At 51.2% G+C, this 20,587-nt stretch overlaps 5 protein-coding genes across 6 annotated transcripts; 3 read left to right on the top strand and 2 right to left on the bottom strand.

Annotated features, from left to right (window-relative positions):
• Window positions 1-1,862: 1,862 nt before the first annotated feature.
• On the top strand, window positions 1,863-2,968 carry AAFC00_006519 (uncharacterized protein; the record flags this gene model as incomplete). The annotated part of the gene is made up of 2 exons (XM_069346485.1): window positions 1,863-2,478; window positions 2,532-2,968. The coding sequence occupies 2 exons, from the start codon at window positions 1,863-1,865 to the stop codon at window positions 2,966-2,968; spliced, it is 1,053 nt and encodes a 350-aa protein (XP_069199350.1).
• A 601-nt stretch (window positions 2,969-3,569) lies between these two features.
• Window positions 3,570-4,450, bottom strand: AAFC00_006518 (uncharacterized protein; the record flags this gene model as incomplete). Its single annotated transcript, XM_069346484.1, has 3 exons — window positions 3,570-3,836; window positions 3,906-4,256; window positions 4,328-4,450. The coding sequence occupies 3 exons, from the start codon at window positions 4,448-4,450 to the stop codon at window positions 3,570-3,572; spliced, it is 741 nt and encodes a 246-aa protein (XP_069199349.1).
• Window positions 4,451-6,207: 1,757 nt separating this feature from the next.
• AAFC00_006517 (uncharacterized protein) lies at window positions 6,208-8,302 on the top strand (the record flags this gene model as incomplete). 2 transcript variants are annotated; one of them, XM_069346483.1, is made up of 3 exons in its annotated part: window positions 6,208-7,559; window positions 7,620-7,826; window positions 8,233-8,302. In XM_069346483.1, the coding sequence occupies 3 exons, from the start codon at window positions 6,208-6,210 to the stop codon at window positions 8,300-8,302; spliced, it is 1,629 nt and encodes a 542-aa protein (XP_069199347.1). The 2 variants fall into 2 exon arrangements, with proteins under 2 accessions (XP_069199347.1, XP_069199348.1); XM_069348337.1 differs by lacking the exon at window positions 8,233-8,302 and having other exon boundaries at window positions 7,620-7,830.
• A 3,025-nt stretch (window positions 8,303-11,327) lies between these two features.
• AAFC00_006516 (uncharacterized protein) lies at window positions 11,328-12,450 on the top strand (the record flags this gene model as incomplete). The annotated part of the gene is made up of 2 exons (XM_069346481.1): window positions 11,328-11,911; window positions 11,967-12,450. 2 exons carry the CDS (start codon window positions 11,328-11,330, stop codon window positions 12,448-12,450), a joined length of 1,068 nt encoding a protein of 355 aa, XP_069199346.1.
• Window positions 12,451-13,494: 1,044 nt separating this feature from the next.
• Window positions 13,495-14,874, bottom strand: AAFC00_006515 (uncharacterized protein; the record flags this gene model as incomplete). Its single annotated transcript, XM_069346480.1, has 1 exon — window positions 13,495-14,874. The coding sequence occupies one exon, from the start codon at window positions 14,872-14,874 to the stop codon at window positions 13,495-13,497; it is 1,380 nt and encodes a 459-aa protein (XP_069199345.1).
• Window positions 14,875-20,587: the final 5,713 nt, after the last annotated feature.

Below are 20,587 nucleotides of genomic sequence, written 5' to 3'. Positions count from 1 at the left end.
GCCAGACAAAGTATGAGATAACTTCAGCATATTTGTATCACGACAGTTCAATCTCGGTTTTTGAGTTGTTTATTACTGCATTCACGTACATGGACCACAAGATGATATGACTCAGCGCTTTGTGCAGCGCCGCCTGTGCTTCTCAGCCCGGCTGCCAGAACATCCGGCGTGGTGAATATGATCAGCATGTTATCACCCTGATTCAACGCACAAGATGATATGCATCGTATCGCACACCTCCTCTAGTCTTCGAGTATGACGTCTGTGAAGTGACCAAATTTCTCGAAATTCTGTGATTCTACGCCGCGCCACAACTTGAGCAGATGCTGGACGATGCAGCTGCCCACTTGTACAGGGCTGTCAATGCTCCGTACATACCGATCGACCTCGACACTAGATGTTGGCGGATTATGGTGAGACATGGGAGGCTGTGTGGATGCTCAACAATAGATTTCGCACTTCTGGACCATTACTTTTCCATCCGAACACGAGACTATGAAGGAGTGGTTGGTACAGTTATGTGTAGCGACAAGTCAGAGACGCTGCCCTGAACCTCTGATTATTAGAGAAAATGCATCCGGCAGTAGGCATGATCGACGTGGCAGCGGGCCGGTGCCTGCGCACGGATCAATGCTTCACCACACTCTGTGCATCATCTCAATTTGGAAATATTTCTTGTAATTACGATTGGTGCACCTAGCCTTACAATGATTCTCTGTCGCATATCGTGCTGTAAACATCATCTTCAACCTCTCCATTTCTCTGCGTGACTGTTCCAGGCATGAGTTCTACTGAGTGGTGACGGCGGGATCCTACCTGCCTGCTACGAGTAAGAATTCTGCTGTCGAGACCGAGGCGGAGATAGAGTTATATTACCGCGCCTATAATTGTCTACAGACTTCGAGCTTGACTGCCAGCCCCACGCCTTGCGTTTCATCTTCTGTGGATTCTGCTGTACAGACCGACTCCTCGTGGGTTCGATGTCACCGTAACGAGTGTTCTTGGAGACTATATTGAAGATGGACTTGGTCCGCTGTCTTATGAAACCGCCTATTCTTGCTATGATGCGTGTCAAGTTGCTGCTTCGCGTGCATGGCTGAGAGGCGAAGGCAAGAGCAAGCTAACATGATTTCGATCAATTTTCTGTCCCTACTGATGTTGCGATGCCTTGACGGGATCTGAGCATCGAAATTGTCCAATAATCATAGCACTATTGAGACCCAGACCTCGACGGCCTGGTAAAGTGCCCAGCCGCAGGTCATTCACGTTCGTGGAAGAATGACAGTATATTTATTTCCCGAAAAGCCCGGATCTTTGCCAGGAACGACTGCCGCCGCGGAGCCAGATACCCGTTCTCCGGGGGTCAGGAGTGCAGATCAGCTAGCTGTCAATGTCTGGATATTGCTCTGAGACAGCTTTTGCACTGTCCGTCCGGTGGCCGATCGCTATGGTGCGGCAGCCTTGCTGACTCGAGCTCCAAGAAACCAAGGCTACACCTTCATCGATTGCACATGAAGACCCCTGTTCGAGCTCTGCCACCAGGGCATGTGGAGTGGCAAGTCACAATTCTGGTAATATTGTGAAACAAGTGGCCCGGAATAGTAATTGGATGACAGACTCCTGAGAGAGACGTCAAGGCTGCTTGCAATAGAACGGTGTAGGTATAAAGTGGTCGAAGTGTCTCTCCTGTTGATCATACCATTCACAATCACAATCATTTTCTCTATTCCCTATATCTGCCAGTCCAGACGGCATTCTTCTCTCGTTTTCACCAACTAGCACATTCACTCTCTCAATCATTCAGTCATTCTTTTGAACATAATATATAATTTTTTGTCACTCATTACAACTAATATTCCACAATGAAGGTTACTTCCTCAGTCATCGCGGCGACCGCCTTCATGGGCCTCTCTTCGGCTGCTGCCATTGAGAAGAGAAACCCCGACACCAGCGAGGTTTTCACCAGCTGGAGCACCGCATACAGCTGGACTTCGACCTACGGTGGCGACACCACCAGCTGGTCCACCAGGACCATTGACTCTGCCGCCAACGCTGCCGCCACCAACGCATTGGGCGCTGGTAGCAAGACCAGCTTGCCTGCTGCTGCTGCCCCTGCTACCACTGGTACCGCAGGACAAGGCGCCGGACTCGGACTCGGTGCCGGTCTTGGCCTCGGTGTCGGCGCTGGTGCGAACAGTGCCGGCCTCGGTGCTGGTGTCAGTGTCGGTGCCGGGGTTGGTGCTGGTGCAAACGGTGCTGGTGCTGGTCTCGGTGCCGGTGTTGGCGTTGGCCTTGGTGCCGGCGCTGATGGCCATGGTGCTGGCCTCGATGTCGGTGTCGGCGCTGGTGTGTCCCTTGGTGGTTTGGGCAACATCTCTCTCGGCGCTGGACTCGAAGTCGACATCTCTGCATCCGCTGATGCATGGTCTCTCATCGAGATCATCAACAAGGAGGTCTTCGTCCTGACCGGCCAGATCAGTGAGTCGATATAGCTCTGTTCTTGAAAAGTGCATCACTAACAACTTCCTCAGACTCCACCTGCAAGGGCCTCACAAGCTCCAGCCCCCAGAACCTCCTCTCCCCCGCTCTCAAGACCGTCGAGACCGAGATTGCTCAACTCACCCTCCTGATCAGCAGGGCCCAGCACCAATGCGCTAAGATCGGAGCCGGCGTCGAACTCGCAGCCGGCCACACCACCGCCGAGCTCTCTTCTCTCCTCTCTGCTCTCCTCGTCGAAGTCGAATTCACCATCAGCGCCACCATCTCCATCTTCGGCCTCGCGACGCTCAACACCGTCGTCCACACCCTCCAGGTCGTTCTCGGCGGTCTCGTCAGCTCCCTCGGCTGCATCGTTTCCGGCCTCTTGACCCTTGTTGCCGACACCCTCACGGTCGTTCTCGGTGGCGTCACCGGTCTCGTTGGATGTGTCCTCGGTGGTGTCCTAGATGTCATTCACTTCATCCTCTAAGGGGTGGAACCACGGCATTAGAATTGTGTAGAGAGAGAGGAGTTGAGAGACAGCGAGAGACAAGGAATTCACAGACAGGTCATGCATGCAAAGTAAATACAGAAATCCGAAGAAGACGGCAAACTATCAGTAGCCATGTCTGCATTACTAAGGAACTAATCTTAATGTTGGAGTATACGAAGAGCGCAGGTGTGGAGAAGAAGAAGAAGAAGAAGAAGAAGAAGAAGAAGAAGAAGAAGAAGGAGCAGAAGCACAAGAAGAGGACAGGCCGGGCCGAGTAGAAAGAAGGATAAGATATGGAACACACGATATTCAGTGCTAGCCTGTTTCTTCTACTCATCTATAACCTGTTCTCACCAAACATTTCCAAAAGCCTTACCTTCTTCCAAAGAGGAAAAAAAAATCAAAGAGTTCAGAGTAATAGTAGAACCTATAATGTGTCATATTCTTATACATAGAGTTAGGGCGAGAGATATCCCAAGATCCGCATCGAGTCGGTAAATTTCATTTATTGTTTCCTACCTCATACGAATGCAGAAGTTTCGATTTTCGAGTTACGTTCTGTTCACAGCAAATTGAAAGAGAGAAAGGATCAACCATCTTACTTGGCGCTGATGCCGCCATCGACTTCGAGAACAGTACCAGTAACAAAAGGCGAGTCAAGCAGATACGAAACAGCCTTGGCCACATCGTCGACCTCACCCAAGTGTCCGACGGGCTGAAAGGCGGCCGCTTGTTCCTCGCTCCACAGGCCCTCGTCGAAGAATCCTTGCATCATGTCTGTGCGAATGCATGCTGGGGCGACGGCGGAGATGGTGATGCCGTCTTTGGCGTAGTCTAGCGCTGCTGTGCGGGTGAATCCAATGACCTTTGGTATGGATCAGCTTCTTGTTCTTTTTGGATGCTCTGAATGAATTGATGAGAGAAAGGAACTCACGGCGTGCTTCGAGGCCGTGTAGATTCCACACCCGGGGACGCCGTGCAATCCACCCGTCGAAGCCATGTTGACGATGGCGCCCCTTTTGTTGGGCAGCATGGCTTTGATCTGAGCCTGCATGCACCAGAAGACGCTGAACACATTCACAGTGAAGGCATTCTCGAGATCTTCGAATCTCTGCTCTGCGAATGGTGCAGCGCCAACTGTTATGCCAGCGTTGTTTATGGCGGCGTCTAGTCGTCCGTGGGTGCTCAGGATCTTGTCATGCAGAGCAATGACTTGGTCGCGTTGGGACAGGTCGGCTGCAATGAAGGAAGCTTTGCCGCCCGCAGTCTCGATGTCCTTGACGACCTAGAAGAAGAGAGCGTTGAGGGTCAGACTGGTCAAGTCTAGCAGGTGAAGCAGAGACATATAATTCGCACCTTTGATCCTTTTTCCACATTTCTGCCAGAAATGACAACAGTCCAGCCTTCGCGACCCAGACGACGGGCGACTCCCTCGCCAATGCCACGGGTGCCTCCAGTGACCAGGACTACTTTTGACATTTTGTTAGACTGGCTAGGAGTGTCTAAGTAAGGGTGAAGCGAGGGAAGACGTGTGGTACAGAGAAAGAGTGATGATATGCTTATATGCTCCATTTATAATCGATGGCGACTTACATTTTTGCTTATTGATCTGTCCCACCTACATGGTTGACGCGTTGCCATTAGAGGTAATCTTTGGTGCAATCGCAGGATATAGATTGCGCAGCTGCGACCTTGAATCCTGCGGGGCACATTCGAACGGAGGTGCCTGATTTGCGGAGTCGTCAGGAGCGGTGCTTACCAATATATCTTACTTGTAAGCTTCTCAAGAGCGATGTAACAGGCGAGAGTGAAGTTCTGGCTCCAGCATTCTCGGACGTCGCTTGTGGCACGCTGTAATGATAGGGATGGTCCGATGGAACAATCATCGTAGGCAATGGCCGCAGCACTCGTCCAGTTTCATGCGAGTTGGCGAATACCTCCGCTTCGGGCTGAATGTGACTCCAGCGGGTGGCATTCGACCGAACCATGCTTGCTATCCTGGTCGTTTGTCTTTATATGGTGATGTAAGTAACCAGTTGGTGAGGCAGCTCATCAACCCAGTCAGGTCTCACCGATAGCCGCATTGCAAGTAAAAGTCCTCAATGGTCACAAAGCACTATTCCGACAGATGTTCTCGAGCTCGTGTGGGGCACAGTGTAGGTTATAGAGAGAGGTAACATCATGATGTTATTATCAGAGGTCTCGGTGCAGTACTCATGGTCACGTAGGTAGTATGATAGAGGTCGAGGTATTTCAACTATGCGGACAGGGTTCCCGTCGAGTCGCGAGCAACTCGGGACTGCGGACTCCGGACGCCGGACTCGTACAACTAAGAGTTAGGGTGACACGACTGACAGGTTGTCCTTTTGCAAAGACGAGTAATTAATGCAACTACTGTATCGACAAGGACAACGATAAAGACTCGACAAGGTCCAGGGTCGGGAGGGGAGGAGAGATCATGTCACCAGAGCGGTGGTGGTGGTGGTGTCACCCCAAGCGCAATGGCCCAGCAGAGCAAGGTAATTAAGGTAGATGCAGGACAGGCAGCCGGAAGAGCCGAAGGCGGCCGATTGGGAGGAGACAGAGAGCAAGAGAATAGAATAGGGCCGAGGCTTCAGAAGTGTTGGCCGAGAAAGGGCCCCTCCTTTCCCTCCCAAGAAGAAAAAAGAGCCCCGCCAGCCAGCAGCCAGCGTGTGATGGAGTGATAATTAAGGTGAGGCCTCAAGATCAGGGATTGGGTGAGGTGCGCTGACACTCTCGAATAGGTCTTCTGAGCGGAAAAGGAATAGAACAAAACCCAGCCGACAGTTGTTTTTCTTTCTGCTTGTTCAACAATAATAATATCATCCATTTGAGTGTAGAGTGTCCATCTTATCACATCCCACCAGTCTACATTTACCCTTCACCTCTTTCTGCCATCTTCCTGTCCATCTACGGCAACATTCTCAGCAGCAGGTCATATCTATTTGAAACCAAGTAAGTTTCCTCTTTGTTCTGTCCATTTGTGAACAATGTCACTGCGTATGGAATACAAGTCCTCTATCGGAGGGGTACATCAAGTGACGGCTGTTCAACGATATGGAAATGGAAGTCACTGTAAAGCTTAATAAACGCAGCTTCCTGTCTGGTTTGTTACTGACGCCAAAGTCGAATCTCCAACAGCCTCGCTTTCTTCTTCCTTTTCGTCACCACCACTCCACCACCAAACCTCCACCTCGTCACAAATCACGCACATCATGGCAGACGTCAAGCAAAAGGCTGTGCTCATCTGCATCGACGGATGGGGCATCGGCGGCGCCCACTCGGCCAAGGACGGCAACGCCATCCTCAACGCCGACACTCCCTGGATGGACGAGTTCAAGAAGGAGGGCAGCGACATGACCGAGGGCTACACGGAACTCGAGGCTTCTTCGCTCGCCGTCGGTCTGCCCGAGGGCCTCATGGGCAACAGCGAAGTCGGTCACCTGAACATCGGCGCCGGTCGTGTTGTCTGGCAGGACGTTGTCCGCATCGACCAGACGATCAAGAAGGGCGAACTCAACAAGAACGAGAACATCAAGAAGTGTTTCGAAAGAGCAGTGAAGGGCAACGGCAGACTACACCTGCTGGGTCTCGTGTCGGACGGCGGTGTGCACGCAAACATCTCGCACCTCGTCAAGCTCATCGACGTGGCCAAGGAGTACAAGGTGCCCGAGGTCTACATCCACTTCTTTGGTGATGGCCGTGACACGGACCCCAAGTCTGGTGCTGGCCACATGAAGAGTCTCCTCGAACACTGCAAGCAGACCGGTGTCGGCAAGATCGCCACTGTCGTCGGCCGTTACTACGCCATGGACCGCGACAAGCGCTGGGACCGCGTCACTCTGGCCATGGACGGCATCGTCAAGGGCGAGGGCGAGGAGTCGACCGACCCCGTCAAGACCATCGAAGAGCGCTACAGCAGGGGAGAGACGGACGAGTTCCTGAAGCCCATCATCGTCAACGGCAAGGCGGGTCGCGTGCAGGAGAACGACACTCTCTTCTTCTTCAACTACCGCTCCGACCGTGTGCGTGAGATCACTCAGCTCCTCGGAGACCAGGACCGCTCTCCGCGTCCCGACTTCCCCTACCCTGCCGGCATCGACATCACCACCATGACCCGCTACAAGACCGACTACACCTTCCCCATCGCTTTCGCTCCTCAAGTCATGGACAATGTCCTCGCCGAGTGGTTGGCCAAGCAGAAGGTGCACCAGTGCCACGTCGCCGAGACGGAAAAGTACGCCCACGTCACCTTCTTCTTCAACGGTGGTGTCGAGACGCAGTTCGACAACGAGGTGCGCGACATGGTTCCCTCTCCCCGCGTCGCCACCTACGACTTGCAGCCCAAGATGAGCGCCATGGCTGTCGCCGACAAGCTCAGCGAGCGCATCGCCGAGGGCAAGTTTGAGTTCCTCATGAACAACTTTGCCCCTCCCGACATGGTCGGCCACACCGGCGTCTACGCCGCCGCCGTCGAGGCCTGTACCGAGACCGACAAGGCCATTGGCAAGGTCTACGAGGCATGCAAGGCCCACGGATACACTCTGTTCATCACCGCCGACCACGGGTGAGTTTTCCCCCTCTTCTTTCCAATTTTGACCCTCCAATCATACTGACGACATGACAGAAACGCCGAGGAGATGCTCACCGAGGAGAAGACGCCCAAGACGTCTCACACGCTCAACAAGGTTCCCTTCGTCATGGCCAACGCCCCCAAGGGATACTCTCTCAAGAAGACCAACGGTGTCATTGGCGATGTCGCCCCCACCATTCTCGCCGTCATGGGACTTCCTCAGCCCGAGGAGATGACTGGCACTTCTCTGCTCATCAAATCGTAAGTTTTCTTGTCAAGAGCACCCGCCACTGCGAAGTTTTGTTTTTGTTGTCGTGTTTTGTTGCCAGAAAGCGAGAGGAGACATTAGAGACTTGCATTATTGGAAACAAGGAGGACTCATGATTATGATGAAGAAGACGAAGAAGAAAAGAAGAAAGGAAGACGATTAGAAATATGGAACCGTCGTCTTGTCGATTTTTGGCATGGAGGATATCGGTCCAATAGACTTTGTTGATTTGATCCATCTGCCCCTTTTGTCGTTGTTGTTGTTGTCTTGTCTGATCGCGTCGCATTGCATTGTATCTGCCCTCGACCTCATAAATCCATGTCAACACAAACGAATAAGAAGAGAAAAAAGGACCCCGGCTGATTGGTAATGACCTTTTCTTTTTTGTGTCGACTATAGGGACCAAGACAAGTCATCATCATCGTCAGAATCAATGCCGCCCAACAAGCGTCAGAAGACCCAGGAGTAGACAGACCTGTTTGCCGATGAATATGTTTAGAAGGGAATAAAAAGAAAGATTACCTGGGTATCATTATTGGAAACATTGGAGAGATATACCTTGGAAAAGATAGATGCAGGTAGGCGGGGAGGATTGCACCTTCCTCGATGAGAAGAGACATAGAAGGAAGAAGGGAAAATTACAATGAGTCAGACAGCCTACTCATAGACATGACAATGTCTTTGGAGAGTTGGATAGAAATGCTTCTTTCATTCTCGATCTGTGCAAAGAATCGATAATATCATCATCATCATCATCATCATCATCATCGTCAAAGCTCAACCACCCGCTCGGGCAAAAACTCCGTCGTCAATATCTCATTGATCTTGCCATTGACCTCGTCCGGCTCGTCAAACACAACCCAACTGCACCCGGACGAAATCCTCAATCCCTCAAACGCCTTTTCGAATCTCGCGTCGCTGTTCCTGTTTCTGTCTCCCATAACATCATCGTCGTCAGACACACGTCGGATGAATATGGCCTTGATCCAGCCAGGGAACCGTCTGGCCATCTCGGCGTACATCTCCGGGTCTTTTTGTGTGCTGTCGCCCACGCACACAAATGCGCGTTTGGGGAACCAGCCGTGGATCTTCATCATGCGGTTGATTTTGTACTCTTGCACGTCTACGCACAGACTGCTCATCAGTCCCGCCAGGTTCTGCCATGATGCATCCCGCAAGATGATTGTGCCCCGTGGGTAGTACATGTCGCGGAACTTGCGCAGGAACGGATAGAGGTTGTAGGGTGAGGCAGAAACATAGAACCATATGGGGTTGGAGAGGAGCTCGTGCATACGACTGTAGAGCTCCGGCATACCACGCACAGGTTCGGGATCGTCGATGAATGTCGACTTGAGTACGGCGATCGGAGACGGGGTGCCGGTCATCTTGATCGTGTCGTCAAGATCGGAGATGACACCCCAACCGTGGGGCTCGGCGAGCACGGTGGTGCATGGAAGCACAAAGTTTGAAGGGCCGGTGAGCGCAGCAGCGGAGGTTGTGACATGGTGGCCGGATGGGGGTTCGAAATGAAATGTGTTGACCGACGAAGAGATTCCGAATGATGATGCCGGTCCCAGAGTCTGTGTCTCGACATGGTCAATTTTGATACGGAGGGTAGCGCGCGGCAACACAGGTGTGATGAAAGGCTCGAGGCGTTCTTGTATTGCATGCATGACTAGATCTGTTTGGCTCAACTTAAGTTTTGCGCACACTGCCTTGGCGACCATGTTAGGATCATGGATGAGCTTCTCGGCAAAGTATGCCACGACATACTCGACTTGCCAACGCGCAGGAGGCGGCGGAAGCAGTTTGCTGGTCTGAGCAAGATCGACGAATGCGTGACTTGACTTTTGATGAGGAAACTTGCTGGCAGCGTCAGGAACGCTTGGATCTCAGTCAGCAGGTCATATGATAAGAGCAGCGGCAATTGACTTGGATTTACTCGTCGAGACGGAAGGCGGTGTTGTCGAAGATCCAAACAGTAGTCTCATCGGGGTCGGCAGGTTTGACAGACCTGGACCAGTGCAAGTAGCGTCTAGGGAGGCAAGGCATATCTTTGCAGAGCTTTCGATCTGGAGGCGGCGACCACTCGGAGTCTTCGCGAAGCAGGTTTGCAACAGAGGAGAAGCGAGAGAGAGTCTTTGGTTGCTTGGACAGATATGGAACAGGAAGCTGGGGATTGTTTGAGGGAATCATAGCGCCTATATCTTCGGCGCTGGACACGCCTCGAAGGTGGTGGATGCGGCGCATGTTCGGAGGGGATGATGAATCACAGGACCACAGGACATGGGAGGAACAGAGCAATATGAGAAAAAGAGAGATGGCGATTACCTATGACCCTTTACAGCTTGGCAGTAGTGTAGTCTCTCTGAGCCCACCTACCTTACCTCACCTTGGAGATGGAGTTGTCGTCCGGATGACTATTGACTACAGCAGTCTGAAAGGAAGGAAAAGAGAAGGAACGAGGTACCGTAGTCCTCTGCTGTTGGTGGGCATCAACCACGTGGGGAGGATGCCTAAACTGTGTATATATCCTGTAGCGAACATGATCAAGCCGAATGACATTTTGAGGCAAGTTTACGTACAAGAAACGCAGGTACTATCGAGTACTTGGGTGTCTTGAAGATGTCTGATTCATGACAGAGGGTAGCTAAGGTAAGGTAGGTAGGTCGAGGTAGCTAAGGATGTGAGAGGAAGAGGAGTTCTTAGAAGGGAGGTCAAGATACCTTACCCCAGATCTGCAGATTATGCAACGACTCAGACTTGCACAAACACACGCGCCGAAGCTGATCTTTCATTTATACACGACAGCGGCAACAGTATCACAAGCTAGTCAAGACTGACCGGTCAGGCTTATTTATTTGTCTTCACTCAGGCGGTTCTTATTCCGCAATACAGTAACTAGCCCAATCAAAGTCAAAGTAAGTGGAGGGACTCGAGGGGGATCTGAGGATCTCGGGCCGCTGCCACCACAACCAAATCAGATTGGTTATACTTGCAGCTGCATCTTCCAATCATTTCCCCACCTGTTCGTCGTGTTTCTTATCTTCTTGTGTCATTGTCACCTTCTACTCTTATCCAATAATACTTGGATACTCATCCAAGACTTGTGTGCTCAGCTCTTGGTTTATTATTATAATCACATACGCGCCAGCTTTTTTTTTCATCTACAGCATTCTTGTCCTTCTTCTCATCCATCCGACAATAAGCGACACACACTCGAGTGGAAAAGTGCCGCGTGTCCTTGATCGACCGCGTCTCCCTTTGATCGAATTGTCCGACGTGGTCAGCCTCAAGTCAGCAGCTGAACTGCAGCCCCACCATCGTTGTCTGCTCTACCTGACCTGACCTCTCACACTTTCATCGTCTCACACCACCCCTGTCTGTCTGTCTGTCTGTCTGTCTGTCTGTCTGTCTGTCTGTCTGTCTGTCTGTTTGTCTGTCTGTCTGTCTATCTGTCTGTCTACACGGTCGCGACAAAAGACACGCCAAAAATGGCAAACAACCTCCAGGTGCAGCCGTGCAGATACAAGACGGGCAAAACACTCGGCGCGGGCTCCTACTCGGTCGTCAAAGAATGCGTCCACATCGACACGGGTCGCTACTATGCCGCCAAAGTCATCAACAAGAGGCTCATGGCCGGCAGGGAACACATGGTGCGCAACGAGATCGCCGTGCTAAAAAGAGTGTCGATGGGCCACCAGAACATCCTGACCCTCGTCGACTACTTTGAGACGATGAACAACCTCTACCTCGTCACCGACCTCGCTCTGGGCGGTGAGCTGTTCGACCGCATCTGCAGAAAGGGATCCTACTACGAGTCCGACGCCGCCGACCTGATAAGAGCAACTCTGTCTGCCGTCGCATACCTCCACGACCACGGCATCGTCCATCGCGACCTGAAGCCCGAGAATCTGTTGTTTCGCACCCCCGAGGACAATGCCGACCTGCTGATCGCCGACTTTGGGCTCTCGCGCATCATGGATGAGGAGCAGTTTCACGTCCTGACCACGACCTGCGGCACCCCTGGATACATGGCCCCGGAGATCTTCAAGAAGAGCGGCCACGGCAAGCCAGTGTATGATCCTTTTTCTGCTTTCCACTCGCAAAATACTGACGCTCGTCGAACATAGTGACGTGTGGGCCATCGGCGTCATCACCTACTTCCTCCTGTGCGGCTACACCCCCTTCGATCGAGAATCCAACCTCGAGGAAATGCAAGCAATCCTCGTCGCCGACTACTCATTCACTCCTCTCGAATACTGGCGCGGCGTTTCTCTGCAGGCCCGAGCCTTTATCAAGCGTTGTCTCACCATCGACCCGCAGAGTCGCATGACCGCACACGAGGCGCTGAGCCACCAGTGGATCGCAGGCCCCGCCGACGGCAGGGGCGGCGAGGATCTGTTGCCAAATGTCAAGAAGAATTTCAACGCCAGGAGGACACTACACAAGGCCATCGACACGGTCCGCGCCATCAATCAACTCAGGGCCGGTCACATGAGCATGATGGACGGCGCTTCGAGCAGAGAGCCCGAGCGTCACACCCCGTCCAAAGCTCCCTCGAGAGACGGCGACGGCGATTCGCGAATGGCTGACAATGGCATAGAGACCCGGTAGTCGGCGTTTATTACTTTCATCTCGTCCTTTCGCTGCAGAGCTGGTCTCTCTCTCTATCTCGTTGGCACGCTGGACTTGGAAATGAATAAGAAATGGGGTGCTATTCTTATTCTCTTGGTCCGCATGTTCGATTTTTGTATCTTCTCTCTTTTCCTGCTTTCTTCTTTTCTTTTTCTTTTTTGTTTCCGGTCACAGCACGATATCCAAACTGTAAATACCACACGCACCCAGACACACACGTACACATGTTGTGTTTTTCTCGTTTGTGCTTGAGACGTACAAATCACGAGTCACACATTATGTACCGGATCAGGACTTTTGGATTCATCTTTCTTTGCATCTTCCCGAACACCTCCAGATGACGATGTTTCTCAGGCCGGAATGTTAAGGATATCACCTGTCTACAGAACTGGTCCTCACGTCCTCTTACATTGCATCGTGTCAGAACTCAGTACAGTCAGATGGCTTCTTTCGGTTGTACTGTAATTACCGTAGATCTCTCTTCGTACTCGTACTTGTTCGCAGGGACAATAGCCCCAATACTCCGACTTGGCGAACCCCTCGAGCATATCCGTGCCCTAAGGCCGAAGACCCTACCTGTACATAGTTCGAGGCAACTGAACCGGTCAGGAACAGGTACAGCATCGGAGCAAAAGGAAGCGAAAAAGAAAAGGAAAGAACCAAATCAAGGTTTGAGACATGCTCCGTTGAATTCGGTGCACGGCTGCTTGCCTCGCTTTTCTTACCTTGCTCTGCCTTACCTAACGTCCAGACTAAACATGCTTGCCATCAGAAACTTAAATTGCACAGTCGACGGAAAAAGCTTCGTGGGACATACCACTGTACGTCTTAGAGGCGATGAGCATGAAGATGATCATGGTACGCGCTCACTACTGAAAGGCGAAGAAGGTAAATTGTGCAAAGGAATTGATTTTGTTATGAAACGAGATCTCTAGAAGGTGAATTTTATCTACAACTAAATTACAGGTCTGGACAAGCCAATCAGCCATCCAACAACAAAGCACAAACAGACTGAAAACTGATCTAGCAGTAAGAAGAGTTGGTCTGGGTAGTGATGACTCCCTGGTTGATCAGATCAATGTAGGACCAGTACTCGCGCTGAGTGCCCTCTCCATCAACGGCAGCTGTGGAGTAAGAAACGGCAGTCCAGAAGGTGCCGCCGGAGACATACTTCTGCCATGCGTAACGCTGGGTGTCGAAAATGGTCTTGCGGCCGGCGAGAGAGTTGTTGTACATGGTCTGCAGAGACCACTCCCCGATGAAGACGGGGAAGGTGGTCTCCTGCGCGATGTACTGTGCCTGTCCGCACACGGCCGGGTTGACGTACTGCGAATAAGTGCCGGCGGCGGCGAAGTAGTAGACGTGGCTGTCAAAGACAATGTTGGCCGAGGTGTCGTAGAAGGGAACCCAGTAGGCGGCGCCCTTGAAGTTGTCCTGGATCATCATGGGGATGCGCGAGTCGACCTTGGCGATCTTCTTCAGCACGCCGTACATGTACGTGTTGACCCAGTTGGTACCGTTGGTGGTGAGACCGGCGTCGGTGCCAAAGCCAGCGAGATGGGTGTCAGACGCCTCGTTGATGGGGGCGATGGTGAAGGCGTTCTTCTTGCCAGAGTTCTTGATGAAGTTGAGCACGCCGTCGATGGCCTGGAAGGAGTAGTCGAGATTGGTGCTGTTGAAAAACCACTCATCGTGTCCGAAAGCCTCGCCGATATCCAGGGAGTTCACACCACCGGGCAGGGAGTGGAGACCGATGATACAGTGCATGTTGTACTTGGTGATGGCATAGTCGGTGATCTTCTTGAGCCAAGCCTGCTGGTTACCGTGGTAGAGCTGGGAGCCGGGGAAGTTAATCCAGGCAGCGTAGGTGGTGGGGATACGGAGGGTATTGACACCAACGCTTGCAAGCTGGTCAATGGTGGAGAAGTTGAGGAAGGACCCGTAGCGTTCCTCAAAGATGGGACCGCACTTGGAGCCGAGTAGCTGGCAAAGAGACCACTCGTCAATCACGCTGTCACCACCGACCGAGCTCCACCAGATGGGGTCGTGAGTCTTCTCCTTCTCCAGCCAGCCGCCGAGGTTAGCACCGTTGGCCTTGAAGGTCTTCCAATTGATGAAGTTGCCTCCGTTAACACCCTTGGGCCAGACAATGTCGTGGGCGAATCGCTGAAGGCTTACACTGACCGCCTTGATGTCAAAGGGGCAGAGGTCGTGGTAAGCAAGCGTGGGACCGTGCTTGGATGCAGCGTTGGTCTGCAGTGCCACGCCAAGAGAGCTCAACAGTGAGTTCAAGTCATTGGTGATCTTTCCGAAGATAGAAGAAAGAAGGTCGGGGTTGGCGGTAGGAGCTGCGACAGAGCTGCCAGCAAGGGCGAGTGCGCAGACAGCGGCACCGAGACGCATCTTGAGAGTCTGTCTAGTGTGAAGGAGAGGGCGGGAAGTGCTTGTTGCTGAATGCTGAGGAGGTGTAGAACATAATGGTGGTTCTACACATCATACTTATACTGCCCAGAGATGCTTTGATATATATCGTGCCGGGTGCCTTACTACTATGTTCAAACTTTGTTCAACGGCAGATTCTGAATACGAACAGACTCGACACGGTGAAGCTTATTCCACACTCTGCAGACTTCCTATTTGCCTTGTAGCCATCTAAGAACGGCTTCGACCTCGTGGAGACAGAACCCGAAAAGACACTGTCACCGGTCGACTCGACGTGCTCGAGTCTTGTCTTTGTGGATTAAGGTGTGGCGGCCACGTTCTATGATGCCCATGTCGCTTTGCTGGACCTGATTAATTCCGCCATGTCAGGTACAGGAGACATTCTACGGTTCATAACAGGATTTTCTGAAGTCTATTCTAGGGCTGTGCTAGGGCTTTGGGAAAATATGGTGGGAGACATCAGGGCGGAAAAGATCCAGAACGGAAAGCTCGGTTCAGTCCTGAGCCCTAAGCTGCGATCGGACAATCGCTGTGTCCATCTTTCGTTCCGTCCATCCCATCAAAATCAATTACAGTTGCCAAAATCGCATCATCTCGTCGGTAGTTCTCGCAAGCCTCCTTCGACTCACAGCATAAACCAAATGTTTGTGATTAAGGTTTGCGAATCGATCCAAATCTCATGCTTCCAGAGCCTTTACTTTGCGGCGATTCGTCCTATCGTGCCTTCCCACATGCGTGCACGGCGATGCAGAGGACCTGCAGCATGTGTACCCCCTATGGGTGGGCTGCCTCGCGTCCCACGTGGATATCCCGACTCGGGTCTTCTCGATGACAGAGACAGCCTACAAAGACCGTAATTGGATGGATCCCCTTGTGGCCATTGCACAAGGTAATCTTGTTCAGCTCGACCATTCACGGACGGTCTGGGGCAAGGGACTTCCCGACAGCGATCCCTCGTGTCCATCAGATCAACAAAGCAGCCCTGTGTATGGAACCTAAGAAACTGTGTTGAAATTTCTGTCGGCAGAGGAGAATATGTGGATATCTTCCGCATGCTAATGACGGCGTTGATCGTGGGGCACAAATGTCGCTCAAATCTGCCTACCTAGGTACCTTCCAGGTCTGGTCAACTTCTACTGGTTCTGGCCAGAAGCCTATTGTAGCCCTTCTGTCATTGTGTGATATCAGCACGGAAATGATCGCCTCATCAACTATGTCCTATGCCTGAGAACTTACTTTGTTTTCGCCGCTTCATTGAAGATCTCTTTCAGCATGTGGATCTGCAAATTTATTCGCGCGCGCAAATACATCGCCTCAGGGTTTCCCGTTATTCAGCGAGCCGCTTGCACCTCTTAGGATGGACAATTGTACTGCGTGTATGCTTTGTCCGGAACAGGCGAGGTTTTGGACGCTCCTATAATGTGAACACATTCTAACACGGGGAACCGCGTTTATCTCTCTGCGTATGAGATGTCCATTGTTAGCAAACCTTTTTTTCCTTACCAGAAACGGCCACTAGACCCGAGATCTCACTCAAAGTCAGATGTTGAACACCTTGAGACTTAACAAGCTAGCTGCTCCAGGCAACGGAGTGATCGTGAATATCATACTGAAGGACATTTACTGTCTCTTCATCAAGCTAAGCCGTACAACGTCACTCTATCCGGAAGCATTGGACTACTATGGAGATAGTGGAAGTTCGAGATTTCTCTGACTTGGAAAACCGGATTGCGCATAAATCACAGCCGAAAGCGAAAGCCGATTCCAACTCCGCCGTTGTCTGAAACATTGCTAAATGCCATGTGATACTGCGTACAGTCCAGAAATCAATCAGGTGACAAGTGTACCTGCTTCTCATCTCGTCGAGCACACTTACAATAGGACTAGCATTGGTAAAAGCCACACAGGAACCACATCGTCTGCTTTATCATGTTGTTGGTATTGTAGCAGTAGTAGCAGTTCCAGCATGCAAAGGCATTTATCTCAGGGACAAATCCGCCGCTAGGGTAGGTAGTGTTCCTATAAATTCCACGAATTTGTGCCAAGGTAGTGCTTGACTGGACACCAGTTCCAAAACCAGGGCGAAAAGAACCCTACGACAAGTATACCAGCCTGATATAGGTGTGCCTTGATGGAGACACCACATCGAAGACATGGTCGAAAAGGAGCCCACAGTGTCGAGGGGAATGCCAAGACAAAACGTCGACATCGAAATCCATTTGTGCTGACAGATGAACAGTGTCACTTACATGTACAAAAATACCTTATTTTCCCGTGCTGGCTCCTTCCGTACTACAGCACATGCACTTACCCGTCTGCATTAGATCCATTGGGTTTGATACAGGTCATTCAAGGAGACAGTGCTCGGCCAATCCGAAGAACAACGTGCGCCATGCTCTGCCCAGGTCTTGGCCGGCTGCGGAGAACTGGACCCGATGTTCTCGCCGTTTGAATAGGCTCAGCGTATAGGAGGTGCTATGCCTTGATTGAGATAGACAACAGAATTTCAGTCAGCACGCAAGGTCGGCACAATTGAATATGGCGGAACCTAAACAGGAGAAGATTACAGCGGAATTGGTCGAGTCCATCTCGTCAGATAGCTCGGACACTACTCACTTCGATGCTAAGGCTACTAAGCGACTGATTCGGAAGATCGACTGGGTTCTACTACCCTTCCTTTCTCTCCTCTACTTGCTCAGCTTTCTGGACCGCACAAACATAGGCAATGCTAGACTTGCAGATCTAGAGAAGCACCTTGGGATGGAAGGATTGGATTACAATGTGAGCATATCGCAAGCCGAGGAACTGATACCGGCCTGCTTACATGACATTAGGTCGCCCTTGCCATTTTCTTTCCCTTCTATGTTGCGGCAGAGATCCCATCAAATCTGATGATGAAGAAAACCAGACCCTCAATCTGGATCCCTACCATCATGGTGGCTTGGGCAATTACATGTACACTGATGGGTATTGTACAAAACTATACGGGACTGCTGATCTCCCGTGCTGCTCTTGTTATCGCGGAAGGTGGCCTGTTCCCTGGTGTGAACTATTAGTAAGTCAACGCATCCTTCACAGAATAGAGGATATGCTAACGTTCCTGTAGCATCACCATGTGGTAAGCATTTGGTGAACTCAACAGAACTTCCTTTGCAAGTGCTGATTTCCGCAGGTACCGTCGCCATCAATGTGGCTTGCGCATGGCAATCTTCTTTTCCGCCGCTGCAGCCGCAGGTTCGTCTGGTGGTCTTCCCGCCCGCGGTATTGTTGAAATGGACAAACTTGGCGGCCTTCGTGGCTGGCAATGGATTTTCATTATTGAAGGTCTTTTGACATTCGTTGTTGGTAAGGATGACCCGTGAACTTTGTAGACCAATCGTCCAACTAATCTGGCTCTTAGCGATTGTTGCATTCTTCTACATGCACGATTCCCCCGGTACCGCAAAATTCCTAACCGAGGCAGAAAAGAACGAGGTTTCTCGACGGCTAGAGCATGATCGAAGCTCTCTTACCGATGAGTTCGACATAAAGTACTTCTACCACGCCTTGAAAGACTGGAAAATTTGGGTACATATGTTCCTAAATCTAGGGTAAGTTCATAAACCTCGCAGTGCTTGACTGTCATACCACAGCCTGCTAACCAGGCTTGAAGAATCCTCACGCCCTTGTACAGCTTTTCGTTGTTCTTACCAACTATTGTCAAGACACTTGGCTATACCAACGAGACCGCTCAGCTCATGTCGGTTCCTCCGTACATAGTCGCATGCTTCTGTTGCATTACCGGAGGATATTTAGCAGACAGACTGCAGACAAGAGGTGTCTTTGTCATTGGATTTTCTCTGGTGGCGCTCGCTGGTCTCATCATGTTTGTGGCTTCTGAAAACCCACATGTCAAGTATACGGGCACATTCTTTTTCGCTAGCGGCATTTATCCGAACGTACCGCAGGCCGTGGCGTGGAATGGCAACAACATCGGAGGCTCGACTAAGCGTGGAGTTGGCATCGCGACGCATATTGGCTTTGGTAATAATGGAGGTGTGCTCGTATCCTTTGTCTACCTCTCAAAGACGGGGCCTCGTTACCTTCAGGGCCACTGCATTCTCATTGGCATAATTGCAATGAGTCTTTGCCTGCAGATCTTCATGACGATCTACCTCGTCGTGAGAACGCAAGGAGAGATCGCGAGCAAAAGGCGCCGGAGGCATACTCGACCGCGGAAAAGCTTGCGGAAAGAGATCGTGGAGACAACGCCAGCTTCTTCCGTTATACCGTCTAAGTCGTGGGAAACCTGTGTATAGATGTACATGTATTAGTCGGGCCATAAGATGATGCATAGTAGAAACTCAACGAATACGTAAAGTATACTGAATGTGTGGCATTCCTGAACGGAAATCTCTTTTCCAGAAAAGAGAATCAGTACACTAGTCTCTTCTCATTCGACATCTGATGTATATCACAGCTTTGGCTCCATCACTTCTGTGCAGCTTTGACGGTCCTCCAGTCTACATGGTGGTCCGTGATGGTTTCTCCACCTACGGCGACTTTGGATGCCACTGGCTGTAAAGCCAGACCCTCATTTGAACTGACAGCCGTCGCCGAAAGGACCCTTTTTTCCTCGAGCCTTATGGTCTGTGGCTTGAGGTTGTAATGGGAGTAATTATTAGGTTCGACGATTTTCTGTCCTTTTGCCCAGGCTTGTTCCGTGGCTTACGGGAAGAACGCCACTATGAGACAGTCCTATGTCGCGTCTCTCGTGTATCTGTTTCGCGCTCTAAACCACAATGGCGAAGACATTTCCTTCGAGAACCTTTGATCTGGATACGCGTACGATTCGTGCTATACACCGCTTGATCCACACGTATGCTGCTGGCACCTCTCCTTATCGCGACAATGCTCGTTTGCACCAATTGCATATCTGAATGTCGCGTCATCTTGATCCTGCAATATCAAACGAGCTGGAATTCTCTATCTTGACACTCAGCAATGACGATCATCTTCGAAACCAGATATTTGATAATCTTCTGTCATTTTGTTTCTATAGCATTGTCATTCACCACGCGAGGGAGATGCAATTAGCAGCGTCTCATCTATCTCGGCAAGATGTTGCGGTCCTTGGACAGTTTTGACGGTAAATATCCTTCTTGGCAGCGCATATGACAGTATATGCCAGCCCCATACAAGCAGATAAGACCGCGTCTCTACCAGCACGAGGCTGGGTGGATTTTTGGTCAGAACGGGAATTGTAGAAGCCAAACCTTAAATCTTTGCTAAGTGCTAAGCGTGTACACTTTGTGGCGTCACCTTGTCCAGATCTGTCAAGCTGAAAATAGCGCGCGCATCCAGGCACAGTCCGTATGCGTTCGGTACTTCGTGACCTACGCGATCGTGACCCAAACAAAGCGTGAAGCACAGGTGTATGGATAGACCGTCCCCATGGATTTGTCTCGTGGCAAGACAATTGACTGCCCACTGGCTGAGCACATGGAGTCCGCAACGAGCGTGCGATCGCACGTGTCGACGTTCGAAAACCGTTTCAGATCCCGGGGTATGCAACCGTTAATAGCACTTGATCTTACTCAACTATCTTTTGTGGCTTGGTAACATACGATGGTCTCATAGAGCAACACCATCGATCTTGCCATGCAGTGTTTCCCCCGGTTGAAAGACCACCCAT

This window comes from Neodothiora populina (assembly GCF_041146345.1).
Source record: "Neodothiora populina strain CPC 39397 chromosome Unknown canker_contig_8, whole genome shotgun sequence".
NCBI lineage: Eukaryota > Fungi > Ascomycota > Dothideomycetes > Dothideales > Dothioraceae > Neodothiora > Neodothiora populina.
The sequence above is the reverse complement of the archived record's forward strand: the minus strand, read 5'-3'. Positions and strand labels throughout refer to the sequence as shown.